Raw genomic sequence first — 13224 nt, 5'->3', positions numbered from 1 at the left:
GTCACAATGTGGGTCACGATGGGATGACGATAAAAAAAGATAAGAAAGTTGTTCCCAAAAAGGAAAACCATGAGAATAATCACCAATATTTATTTAAGGAAAACATCTAGAAATAAAAAAGGATAACAAATGGTCTATTGTTTGAGAAAAAAGGATTCAGGAGTCATTTATGCGTGGGGAAGGTGTTAGCACTCATGCGCCCGTCATGAAGATAACAACCTTTAATCAAGTGTGCTAAAAATAAAGTGATTTTTAAATTATTTATTTTCCCTTAAGAGCATAAGTTATGTTTGCTATATTTCTAGTTTATTTAGAAAAAAAGATTTTTATATTTTAAGAAAAAAATGGAATTTTATGTTTTTTTAGTTTTTTAGGTACATAATGGGTTTGCCCACGTTCCTATATATTCTCAATATGAAATCAGACTTGCGTAATTCTTTGGGTAGAAAATAATTTGTGTGTTGGGTTGAATTTATATATTTTTTGAAATATTTGTTTTAATTGCGTGACAAAGAATCGTTAACACGTTGGACGTTGAAACAACATTGAATTTTAAGAAAACAACGGAGATCTTAAGGCATTGGACCTTGAAGCAATCTTGAGTAATGTGCAATTTTTGTGGATAAAAAATGAGAATTGAATGATTATTTGTTTGTGGGGAAAAGGGAGTTACTTTGTAAAGTCAAGCAAGTTGGAGACTTAACATGGCTTCCATGAAATTTTATACACACATTATTGAAACACCACCAAGCAAGTCGGAGACCCACCATGGACTGCACAATATGTAAAAAAGGATTTCAAGTTTGCGCCAAACTTTGGGAAGCCAATAAGGTCGGAGACCCAACATGAAGTGCACAAAATGCGAAAAAGATTTCAGGTTTTCGGTAAACTTTGCAAGGTCAAGCAAGTCGAAGACCCAACATAAAATGTACATAATGTAAGCGTGTACTAAAGAGTACTAACATAGAGTTTCAAAGTGATTAAGGTAGCATTAAGTAATCAATGAAACACGCATAATATTCAGTAATAATATTGCCTCCTAATCTGCCCTTGTTAGCTTTCTAATGTTCAGTAATAATATTAATCTACTGAGTGCCCGAGCAAAGGATTTGAAGGAAACTTATTGATGCCTAAAACCAATCTGTTTGTGAACTAAATAGTCAAGCTTATAGAAATAATCAAATACGCGTATGGGCATACATGTAGTTATTTATTTGCTTTTATTAGTACCCATTCAACTTTTTATCACAAGGATAAAACTGTAAAAAAAAAAGAACTCATAACTCTCATAGTTATTAGTACTGGCTTGTAGTGGTGCTATCATGATGGAGCAGTTGAGAGCATGTCTCAACTGCTTTCAAGAGCTAGTTGTATTTCATGTAAGTTTGTGGATGGCTAAATTGACATCTAAATTGCAGCATCACATCCTGGATGGCTGCAATGACTGCTATGCTCTAACTAACTGATCTTTAAGAGGCAGCCAAGACTAATATTTCCATGATGGACATATATTAGACAAACCTATTTGCTTCAAAATAAAGTTAATTTCACACAAAATCATGGAATACATGATGGCATTGCCAACAGACAATGAAAAGTAACACAGAACCACATCATCCTATTCAAAAGAGACAGCAAAGCATTCATTCAAAATATAGTTGATCTTAACTGATAAATAAACAATTCAGGAGATAATACTTTTGCAATAACATGCCTATGCCAAAGGTGATACTTGGGGACTGATCCCTCCTTCACGCTCCATTTGTGCCAACGTACAAGCTATTCTGAGCTCCCTGGTAACAGCACAAATATCATTAATTAGAATGCTCCATCCATTTGTGTTCCAAAGAAATTTCAAGAAATAAAAATAAACATTGTCACTTTAATGTTTCTCCACCAAGAATAGCTGCTAAAAATAAGCCATCTGGCTTCAATGCCAATCTAGACTGCAAAACATAAAAATAAAAAATCAAATAATAATAAGTAGACTTAAATATGTTTTAGGTCCATGTTTGGGTCCCTGATAAATTTCATCATTGCATGATATATTAAAACTTTTATTTTAAATTTTTACCATCAATTAAGTGATGGTGTAATACTATCTCAATCCCTTATTATATTGGAAAAGATGTTGATAAGGTATCAGACTCCACAAAAGTTTGATATATTCGGAATCCAATAGATCATTTTTTTTTATTAGGGACCTTGTCGCAACGGCGAAATAAAATATTCAGATAAATAAATTGATTGCTTTCCAAAAATATGAAAAACTTAAATGAAAAAAATTATCAAAAAATAAACACAAAATTCACTAATTTATGAGAAACTAAAAAAATATTAACGACAAAAAACATAATTATTGTTTTATTAGATCTTAACGCAAAAAAAAATTATTAAAAACAAATATAAAATTTGAGTATTTATTAGAGAGTATAAACATATTTTATTCAATTAAAAAATAGCATGCCTTGTAACATAGACAATCATAATTCAACACAAAATCACCATTTAAAAATCAAAGGACTATTATAATTACTACTTATTATAAGATTAAAATAATAATAAAAATAATTATTATAAAAAAACTAACAATTTTAGCACACTGTGCATTATTAATATTAACATAAAAATAAATATGATTTAAATATTATAGAAATAATATAGATTATCAATATTAACATGAAAATAATATTTATAAAATATTTATTTAACATAATCTCACAATAATTTGTAAATTATGAAAATTTTAAAAATATATTAAAAAAAAAAAACCCGTTAGCCAAGTCTAGTTTATAATAGAACAGAAGAGTAAATACAAATGGATATATCATCTCAAGTCTTCATTCTTTAACACCATAATCATTTCACTGACGTCATGCTAAATTTGACAACATCCTTTATACTTACGAGTGGATGTGACGAGAATTCCCCACCCATTTTCTTCCTTTCCCTCTTTTCTCACGGTATCTGTAGTCTAATTTCGTAATCTGATGCCGATAGTGTAAACTACCTATTATCACTTCAAGAATATGCTAGAAATACAAGCCATTCCATTCAGATATATCAACTACACTACAGACTACAGTGCGTACATTCTCTTGTATTCACTGTTCAAAATCTCTTGGTCTGATGCATGAGACATGGAGAACGATCGACTCTCGGCTCTCAATTTTGTCTCCTCCATCCTGTGCAAAATTACACAATAGCACATGGAGCCAATTGTAGAGAGCATTATCAAGCTTCCAATCACTGTAGCATATATTGCAAGCCATCTGGACTGTGATCCCACCACCACGTATGTAAGAGAAATGAAGGCAATGGAAATGAAAAGGCAAGCCATCCACATGAGCTTGTTAATGACAAAAACAAGCTGCTTCTTTGCCTTTTGCTCAATCACAACGACAGAAGTTTGAACCACCACTACTGCCAGAGAGATGAACAATGCCAGGCTGTCAAACACAAAAAATATTAGGAAAGCTGCATTGTTTGCTATATTTGCTTGTCCAAGTGTAAATCCATGTGTTTTGCCTTCAACGTATTGACCAGGGACTGTGAAGATGGCTGCAAAAGCAACTGTAGCAATAAGAACGGCAACAACAGTAGCAGAGGTTATCGCATTGTTCAGGCCACTAATGTGGAGCTTTTTCAGCTTCTTTGCAATTTTCTGGACCCTCATGCCAGTCTGACGTGTCTGCTGGAGTTGGGATTGTACATCATGCTTTATGTCACTGACAGTCTGCTTGAGTTGCTTTGATGCATTTGGAGGTTTCCTTTGATCAGTAGAATTGGCAGCCCCAGCATCCCTCAATATGGAGACAAGTTCTGGACTTCCAAATTTTTCTGCAACATCAAGAGGAGTCTCTCCAGCCTTGTTTGTAGCATTGATGTTGATACCCTCCATTGATAACAAGCAGTGTACATTCTGCAATTAATAATGACTAGTTTAGATAGACACTGAAAAAATCACAAAGAGATCAGATGCTTGAAACTTAGTCTTGGAATCATGCTGCCTGTTCGTAAGTCGTAAATTTATATTACATATGTTTCCTTTGAGTTTACATTCATCCTTTAAGTTTCAATTGAGTGTGCACGCACAAAACTGCCTCCATCCAATTCAATGCTGGTAGATCACGAAGGCAAAACCAGAAAAACAACAATCAGGAGTAATAAAAGCAAGGGGAGTTTGTGTAAATGGAATCTTAACAAAATGACAAAGTTGTCTTATCTTGTGGCTAGGGTGATGCAAGACAAACGGGGTCAATTATTCACTGGGCTGTTGTTCAGACTTCAGATCACTATAAATGGGATACTTCATGCAACGGTATTTTAATGTTTAAGTGACCGCCAATAGTCATATCCCTTCCTATATATAAACATGTAAAATTATCTGCTTCTTTAGGCATCCAATCTCCTCACTTTCCCTTACATTCACTTTCATTTGAATACTCTTATTACATGAGGTGGTGAACTTCACTCTCCTAACATGTATCTGGTATATCCTTTTATATTTTTAACATCAACTGACAAGTTTAAAAGGTTGTAACTGATATAAAAAATCCATTTAAATGTTTTTTTTTCAAAATAAAATACTCTCCTAATATACATATGATACATCCTCTTATGCTGCTTTTAATAATAATTGAACGGTTTAACAAGCTGTAACTGAATATCATAAACCAATTTTGAATATATATATATATATATATATATATATATATATATGTGTGTGTGTGTGTGTGTGTATTCAAATTTAAAATACTATCTTCTTCTTAAAATATTTTAGTACCATGTTGATTTATCTTCTTCAAAGAGTCATTATTTCTTTATCTCTTTTCAAATTCTCATTATGTCTTCTCAAAATTCAAATGACAGATAACAATTTTACATTTCTCTCAATTGACTATAAAAAACAGGGTACTGGTAATGCTTTTTTTAGGTCGGGTAGTGATAATGTTAACTTTAGAGATCATAACATTGTAAATATCTATCAATGTACATAAAACTTTTAGAGACAAATCATATAATTTATATATTGATATCCTTACGCGTGAAGTTTTCATCTTTTAATATAAAGATCTATTCTGTGATTTAAATATACAAGAGTATAGTTTTAATTATAATTTGAATTTCTTTATGATATAAATATTTGTCCTTATAATCTATATATTGATTATTATTCATTTTAATTATATGATGTTAATAATTTTTTTAAAAAATTTAAAATAATTAATTACAATCATAAAATTAAGATATTAAAATTGGTCCGTGCAATGCACGAGCTAAAATACTAGTTGTTGAAATATGTGTACCATCAAAACTTGTAGAAAAAGAATGTTGTTAACAATAAATCATGAATGAATAAATAAATAAAAGGAGAAAAACTCTAGTGATTCTACTGTCTATCATATATAGGAATATGAAGAAAACAAGGCTTACAGTTGTGGGATAAGTCAAATTTGTAATTGTCATGCCACGGGTGGTTATTTATTTGATTTTGGATAGGATGGAACTAATTTTTCCTATACATTGTCATAACTCATAACACGACTACTAGGACTTGAAGGAACTAATCAATATTACTTGGAATAAGAGGCCAGCATGGTACTTAATATACAGGTGTTAATCAGTAGATGAGTTACAATATCTTCTAGTCAATGTTATTTTCTTATTTCTTATCTTGATGGATCATTACTTGTTAGTTGAGCTTGTGTATAACTTAGTTATTGATCCTGGGGTAGGTTTGTGGTCCTTCAAGGTATGAATAAAATTGAGTGATGATTGTCATAAACCAATTAGAGTCGCAACTTTCACACTTGTTTAGAAAATTTTACTTGTCTGCATGCCAGTAGGTGCATGCATCTGAAAACAAACTAATGCTCTACACTACACAAATGTAAATACAGCGCTTTTGGGTTATCTTAGTTTGCTTTCAGAATATCTTATAATTAAAATGTTCAAGAAACAATTTCCGACCAAAAAGCTTTGGAGTTCAAAATAAGTTAATCCAAAGTTCAACCCCAAATAGCAAACTATCGTTATTCTGAATAATACTCAAACTTGAGTTCTTATTTTTTATACATATCACAACATATCACAAGTTGTATCATTTAGTATCAGTTCCAAATGGCCACTCAGAAATTGAAGATGTTGGAGACATAGGTACAGAGGCTTGACGAGAAGTTATCTCAAAAAGTAAACAAATATTGGAGTAAACTGTCCTAGCAACTAGGGAAATGAAGCAAACCACCATGTCAGAAGTAGAAATCAACAAAAAGCAAAGTAAAAACTTTCATGGAAGAAGGCCAGAAGCTAGTAAACTCCAATAAAAGGGTGGTGGTGCTAGGATCCAATTCCAACTTCCAAGGTTTGGGACTTGAGTCCCACATTGGAAGTATGGGAATCTAATGTGAGGTTTATAGGCCTAGGGCTCTCCAAGACACCAACTACAAAAGCTAGCTTTTGTGGTGTGGCTCTCCCAAGGTTCTTATTAGTTGTTGATGGCGCATCTTCAGAATTGAACTCATCTTGGTGGCATTCATGTTCACACATGAAAGAATTTCCCAAGAAGAGAGGGTTGAACCCACTGAATGGCTCCACACATGAAGCAATTCCTTCAATGCATGGAATACCAATAGATCAAGAAGTGCCTCTAACCACTTTCTTTCACATGGAAGGGGAGGCTGATAAAGGGCCATAGAGGATTGTGTTTAATATGGAGCAACATGAGAAGTATTTGAGAGTGATCTGCTGACAATATTTGGTCCTGGTGGAAAGGATTAAGACAATTCCATCAAATAATTTTACTAATGGGGACACTGCATGGCTACTGGGTACCAAGAGGAGTTCTAAAGGTCGGATAATAGGGTGGTAGCCTGGTAGGATAGTAAAAAAAAAAGCTTTAACTAAAGCCTTGTTGAGGATTCATAAGACAGAGACCATGTAAATTTGGATGTTTAAGCATATACCATGCAAAAAACTATAAAAGTAACAAATATTAGGGTTAGGGTTTTATATTTTTTACCAATGGAAGTTTTCCATTAATTTAATGAATGGCCCCTCAAAATGTAAAATTAGTCCATGGAACCCTCAAGTCAAAACCCATAGCTCTGACCTTGAAACTGAGGTCCCCTAATGGGTCCTAGTACATCATTGAGCAAACAAGAAAAAATAAAAGTAACAAGTAAGCTACTGCTCATTTTTGTTTCAAGGTACTAAAAAGAATTCCGCAACTGTGATTTTGGCTAAAATGTCAAGGTTTTTGGGGTCTCAACAACCACATTGCACCCACATCAGCCACATTTGTCTGCAATATCAAGGATCACAATGAAACTGCAGCTGCAATTTAAAACCTTGTTTTGTTTTGGGGCCAATATGGCCGCTAACAGCCGTGCAGTAGCCAAAATGTGGCTTACTTCTCTATTTTATGTTAATTTCTAATCCACAAAAACAAGTATCAGATGACAGACAAGGAAGGATGCACATTCATCGCTGAACAGAAATAAAGACTGTCTACATAATTAGTTTATCATGGCTAATAAGCTTTATACAGAACAAATAAGAAAAGAATAAAGAATCACCTGAGTACGGCCCTTCTTTGTGGCAATGTGCAATGCTGTATTTCCTTTATTATCTTCCAGACTCAAAACTGCTGGGTCAGGTTTTACCAATTCCAGCAAAATTTCTTCATTTTGCCCTTTCACAGCCATGTGTAGTGCAGTTTGACCTTTCTTATCAGTCCTAAATCCAGTGCTTCGATCCTTGTTCAGTAAAGCTTTCACAACTTCCAAATGCCCCATTCTAGCCGCAGAGTGAAGGACAGTTTTACCATTATTCCTGGCTATTTTAGCAAGGTTAGAATCTGATTCCAGAAGAAGATTAACCACATCAATATGACCTTGAGTCGCAGCTGTGTGTAAAGCAGTTGAGTTGGACAAATCTGTGGTCATGGCCAAGTTGGGAAAGGAGTGCAGTAGTTCTCTCAGCACCTCTGCAAGATTATTTGTTTCTTAGTCGGAGATATAAACAGAGAATGGAGTAACAGGCATACTATTAGTGAAAAATATCTTTGGTTCTCCATACCCTGGCTTCTCACCCATGGTAGTTTATCTGAAACTTAACACTATCAGAAAGGCAACACAGTAAAACCATTGAAGCCAAATATATGGTGGTAAATAATAAACTATAATCTTAACCAGATCTTCATGTCAATTAACTGAGAAGCCACAATGATACAACTATCTTTCTGCCTTCTCTAACTTCATTTTTTTCCTTCATTTTCAATATGGATAAAGAGAGACAATTGCACAGGCTGGGGTGAGGATGGAGGGAAGGATAGAATAATTCCTGGACATTGATTGTTTCTTTAACTAGGAAACACAAATGAAAAACAACTTTCTTAAACAAGTCAAATGTTGACAAATCCAACTTGCTGCTTACTCATACAAATTTATGGAAAAAGACTGAAAGGACAGTATGGATTTTGGGTCTTGGTTTACATCTTAATTAACTAAGAACCAATAAGTAAGATATCACACCCAGGCACAATCTTTTTAGGGTACTAAGCTCCATTCATTTACATAGTAAAATTGTTCACAAAATCAAAAACAAAGGAAAGAAAATAAAAAATTATAGGGACCTTAGGCCCAAACATAATGCCATGTTGTATCTTACCAAGATGGCCCTGCTTTGCAGCAATATGGAATGGATCATAGCCATTTTTGGCTGCAATAGAAGCAGTTTGCAGGTCCAAGTACTTCAGTATCTCACTAACAACCAAAGCATGTCCATTCTCTGAAGCAACATAAAGAGGGGTCTCCCCCTCTAGGTTCTGCTTTGCCAACAAATCTTTTGTCTCATAATTAGAATAGTTTTGAATTATCTCTTTCACTCTACTCAAGTTCCCTGCCCGGGCTGCTAAATGAATTGGTAAGTCACCACGTTTCCCAGGTGATTCCTTGTTCTTCTTCCTTTCACTTCCTATGAAGCTGAGCTGCTTCTCCATCACAATGCGAAAACTTTTCTGTTTTTCCATAAACCCACGAAAACTCTTCTGCTTTTCCATTGTAGATGCTCGAAAACTGCTCTGTTTCTCCATAGTCACTTGAAAAATCTTTCTACAATACGAGTGGAAATTTTATCTCTCTCTACGAGACAAAAGAAGAAAAAAATTGATAAGACCATCAATTTCCACCGCTAATCAAACTTATCCAAACGTATAATCTGGTTTGTATATATCAAACACGCTAAATTGGATAAATATAGTCATCAAGAATCCAAAGATACAAACAAGTAAAGCAGACGGCAAAAACGATTTTATCTAATCATATTCTCCATCGTCAATTTGGTAATCGCGTAGACTAGAAGGGCAAACACAATCATACAATATCATGATATTAGAAATTAATTCATAATACCTAGATGCTAAGGTCGATGAAGTTGGATGGATAAACAGATCGAAACACAGCAAATCTGGAAGCCAGGAGACCGATTTCCACAAACTCAAGATTTAAAACTGTTCAGAAGCTGAAGGCAAAGGATCACTTAAGTCTCATGCATCTAAAATTTCTTCCGAAATAGAAACAATCAAAATTTTGGGAGCAAAATCACAGCTGACAGTGACACTAGAACAGCCATCAACAAGCAGAGAGTAATTTACTTTCTGTGTGTGTGTGTGAGAAATGAGAGTAATTTACTTTATCCTATGCTAAAAACGAAGTGGATAATCTGTTCATCACCAGACAAGACGATTAAATTTGCTTTTAAATATGACAAATTATATGGTGGATGTTTTATATAAGACTAAATTTTTATTTTTTTAATTCTTAAAAGTTATTTTTTCCTCTACTTTAAATAATAAATTTTAAATATGGTTATTTTTTTGTTTTTATCTCTAAAATATTATCTAAATTACTTTATTTTTTTAAGTGTTATTTATACAAATTTAAGGAAAAACATAATAATTTTTTTATCAGAAATCAAAAAGTTAAGAAAAAATATTAGAGACTAAATAAATTTATTTAAAATTTAAAATATATTGAAGGGAGTGTTTATTTCGCAATTTTTTTTATTTTCCAGAATGTTATTATCAGGATATTAGATAATAATGACATTTCTTGATATTATAAAAAATTTGTTTAACTATTAAAATTAAAATTAATTAGGAATCTTTTTTATATTCTAAGGAATATTTAAAAAATATGTTTTGTTCACCTTATTTTTTTCTAGAAATATATGTTATATTATTAAAATATTTTTTATATTAAAACTTATTATATACATTTATACAAAACTAGAAGAGTAAAAAATCTTACAAATTTTTGTAATAAATTCATATTTATTAATATGATTTTCAGCCAATAAAAATTCATATTTTCACTATCTTTTCAAGGAAATCATCTTAATAAAAAAATCAACATAGTCATGATGATCTCACTAAAAAAAAAAAATTAAGAATATTTTTTTATTACCTTCAAACAAGAAAATATATTATTGTTTCCACACAAATACCCTCGGTGTATTTCTTTAAATATAATTTATTTCCTTGTTAAATTTACTTTTATTCTTTTATATCAATATTAATATTTGGGTGTTGCATTAATTTTTTTTTATATAAGTATTAATTATCAATCAATATCAATATAATCAATCAATATACTGAACATCTGAGAGTTAGTCTTAAAAAGTTATTATTTGTTTCATTCTCTTTGACATTTAGGTTGCTTCTGTTTTTTTTTTGGTAAGTAATTTTTTTGATAGTCACTTACATTCTATTATAAAATGTTGTAGAGTTTACTTTCCATGTCTTTTTTTTTATCCTTCTCTTTTTTGTTTGGTTTTTCTTTTCTAATGTTCTCACTCTTATCTTTGGCTACAAGTGGTGGGAGTAAAAGGTTATGTGGCTATTATATATCTAAATTTTTTGGATTAAATTAAATGTGTTTAATTCATTGTTATATTAGTACAATATAATTTAAAGTTTTTTTTAACCTGGATAAATTAAAATTTTCCATTTATGCTGATATTATATATGTAAATTTAGTATTATATATAAATAAATTTAATGAAGAATACTATTTTTTCGCAAAATCAAGTAGGAAAATTTATTCTTAACTCACAATAATGAAAAATTTACCTGAAACTGTAGCAACATTTTAATTTCTTGGATTAAATTAAATTTATTTAATTTATTATTATATCAGTACAATATAAATTATAACAAAAATCTTAAACCTGGATAAATTAAAATTTTATTTTATGTTGATATTATATATGTAATTTGAATAATATATAAATTATATTATATATATCATGTATAAAATCAAACTCTTGGGATGATTTTTTTATTAAATCAAGAATTAGAATTCACAATTAACTCACATGAATATATAATTACTTAAAATTACATTAACATTTAAATTATTAGAGTTAAATTAAATGTTTTTTAATTTATCAATATTACACTTTTAATATAAATAAAAATTATATTGCTTACTAGCATGTGACTTAATTAACTTATTAAATATGTTATTTTATCTAAACATGGAATGGATATTTTCTTATGAAATGAAGCAAAAAATTTATGGAATCATATGCTTGATGCATGATTTATTGTAAAATTTTATAAAACTTAGGCAAGAAGATTTTACATTAATTATTTTGGTACTTAATTTTTTTTATTAAAATTACAACTTTATTTTGTTTAACCTAATTAAAATTAAAATTTTAAATCAAGCTTACATTTTTTATTAAATCAATTAGGATAATTTATACTTAACTTACAGGAAAAAATAATTTATATAAAACTACATTAATCATTAAATTGTTAGAGTGAAATTATTATTTTTTAATTTATTGTTATCGTACTTTTAATATAGATGTGATTTTTCTTGCTTAATGACACGAGACTTAAGTAATCTATTGAATATGTCATTTTATATATCTGTTAGATGATTATTTTCTTATGAGATGAAGCAATTTTTTTTTATAAAAGCATAGGCTTAATACATGATTTATTGTAAAAATTTACATTATCTTTCAATTTTGGACAATAAGCTTTTCGATTAAAATATTAAATTGTTTCGATTTTTAAAAAGTGTTTTTTATTACAACTGTATTTTTATATTTTTTTAATCTACTGAAAAACTAAATTTTTAAGTCAAACTCTTGGGATGAACATTATTTTTTTATTAAAGCATGTAAGGTTATACTTAACTCGAGGGAAGAAACAATTTACTTAAAATTACATTAACAATTAAGTTATTAGGATGAAATTATTTTTTAATTTGTTTTTATTGTACTTTCAATATAAATAGAAAGTTTTTTCTTACTAACATGACACTTAATTAATTTATTGTATATGTTATTTTATCTAACATGAGAGGAATGTTTTCTGAAACAAGAAAAAATTATAAAAACATAAGTTTGATGTATGATTTATGGTAAAATTTTATATCATCATACAAATTTGAGAAAAACGCCTTTCATTAAATATTTTGACATTTTAAGAAAATTATTAATACAACGATAATTTTATAAATTCATAAAATATAAACTTGATGCATGATTTATTACAATTTTAATATAAAATAATTACTACACAATATTATTTAAGTATATATTGTTAAATTTTTTTACAAATATTATAATTGTGTGTATATATATTCAAAAACTAAAATTTATTTATATTCTACTGAATTGTATACATAACAATCATCAAAACAATCATATTATTAATATTTGGGTCCGACTCCGACCGGCCGAATTGGTTCGCCTGAAAACCAGTATCATGCCCAGTTCGATTATCGTTTGCGTATTTTATTCAATGAAAAATGGGTTAAGTGGGTGAAATCGATGAAAATTCATCCACCCGACTCAGACGGTTTTCAAAATCTACAGCTTACAAATCCGATGTGATTCTTTCCTCCATTTGTCTTCGTGTAATTTTACAAAACTTCAGGTATTCATGTAATTTACTCTAATTTTTAATATAAATTTAATTTTAACATTTTACTTATTACTATAATGCATTTTCCTTTCACTTTTTTTCAACTTTAAAATTCAGAAGCTCTTTTTTTAATCAAATAAAACTTTGTAATATATTTAGAATGAAAATAATTCGAATAGTTTAGAATTTTAATTTATATAGTAACGGAATTGGTAAAAGAAAAATAGCTGTAGGAAGAAAATACGATATCATCTAAGTTTGAATTAAATTCAATTCTTTAT

At 30.1% G+C, this 13224-nt stretch overlaps 1 protein-coding gene across 2 annotated transcripts; it reads right to left on the bottom strand.

Annotated features, from left to right (window-relative positions):
* Positions 1-2759: 2759 nt before the first annotated feature.
* On the bottom strand, positions 2760-9730 carry LOC114399404 (ankyrin repeat-containing protein At5g02620-like). Of its 2 annotated transcripts, none has more exons than XM_028361586.1 (4): positions 9414-9730; positions 8671-9141; positions 7578-7987; positions 2760-3922 (listed from the first exon to the last, which is right to left on the bottom strand). In XM_028361586.1, the coding sequence occupies exons 2-4, from the start codon at positions 9092-9094 to the stop codon at positions 3080-3082; spliced, it is 1677 nt and encodes a 558-aa protein (XP_028217387.1). In that variant the 5' UTR covers positions 9095-9141; positions 9414-9730; the 3' UTR covers positions 2760-3079. The 2 variants fall into 2 exon arrangements, with proteins under 2 accessions (XP_028217387.1, XP_028217388.1); XM_028361587.1 differs by having other exon boundaries at positions 8671-9113.
* Positions 9731-13224: the final 3494 nt, after the last annotated feature.

Source organism: Glycine soja, chromosome 19, assembly GCF_004193775.1.
Source record: "Glycine soja cultivar W05 chromosome 19, ASM419377v2, whole genome shotgun sequence".
NCBI lineage: Eukaryota > Viridiplantae > Streptophyta > Magnoliopsida > Fabales > Fabaceae > Glycine > Glycine soja.
The sequence above is the reverse complement of the archived record's forward strand: the minus strand, read 5'-3'. Positions and strand labels throughout refer to the sequence as shown.

Coding starts and splice junctions, on each gene's coding strand:
- LOC114399404 (XM_028361586.1), bottom strand. CDS start 9,094: ATGGAGAAACAGAGCAGTTTTCGAGCATCTACAATGGAAAAGCAGAAG. Junction 7,988..8,670: donor TGCAAAGCAGGGCCATCTTG/GTAAGATACAAC, acceptor ATAATCTTGCAG/AGGTGCTGAGAGAACTACTG. Junction 3,923..7,577: donor CAAAGAAGGGCCGTACTCAG/GTGATTCTTTAT, acceptor TATTAATTGCAG/AATGTACACTGCTTGTTATC.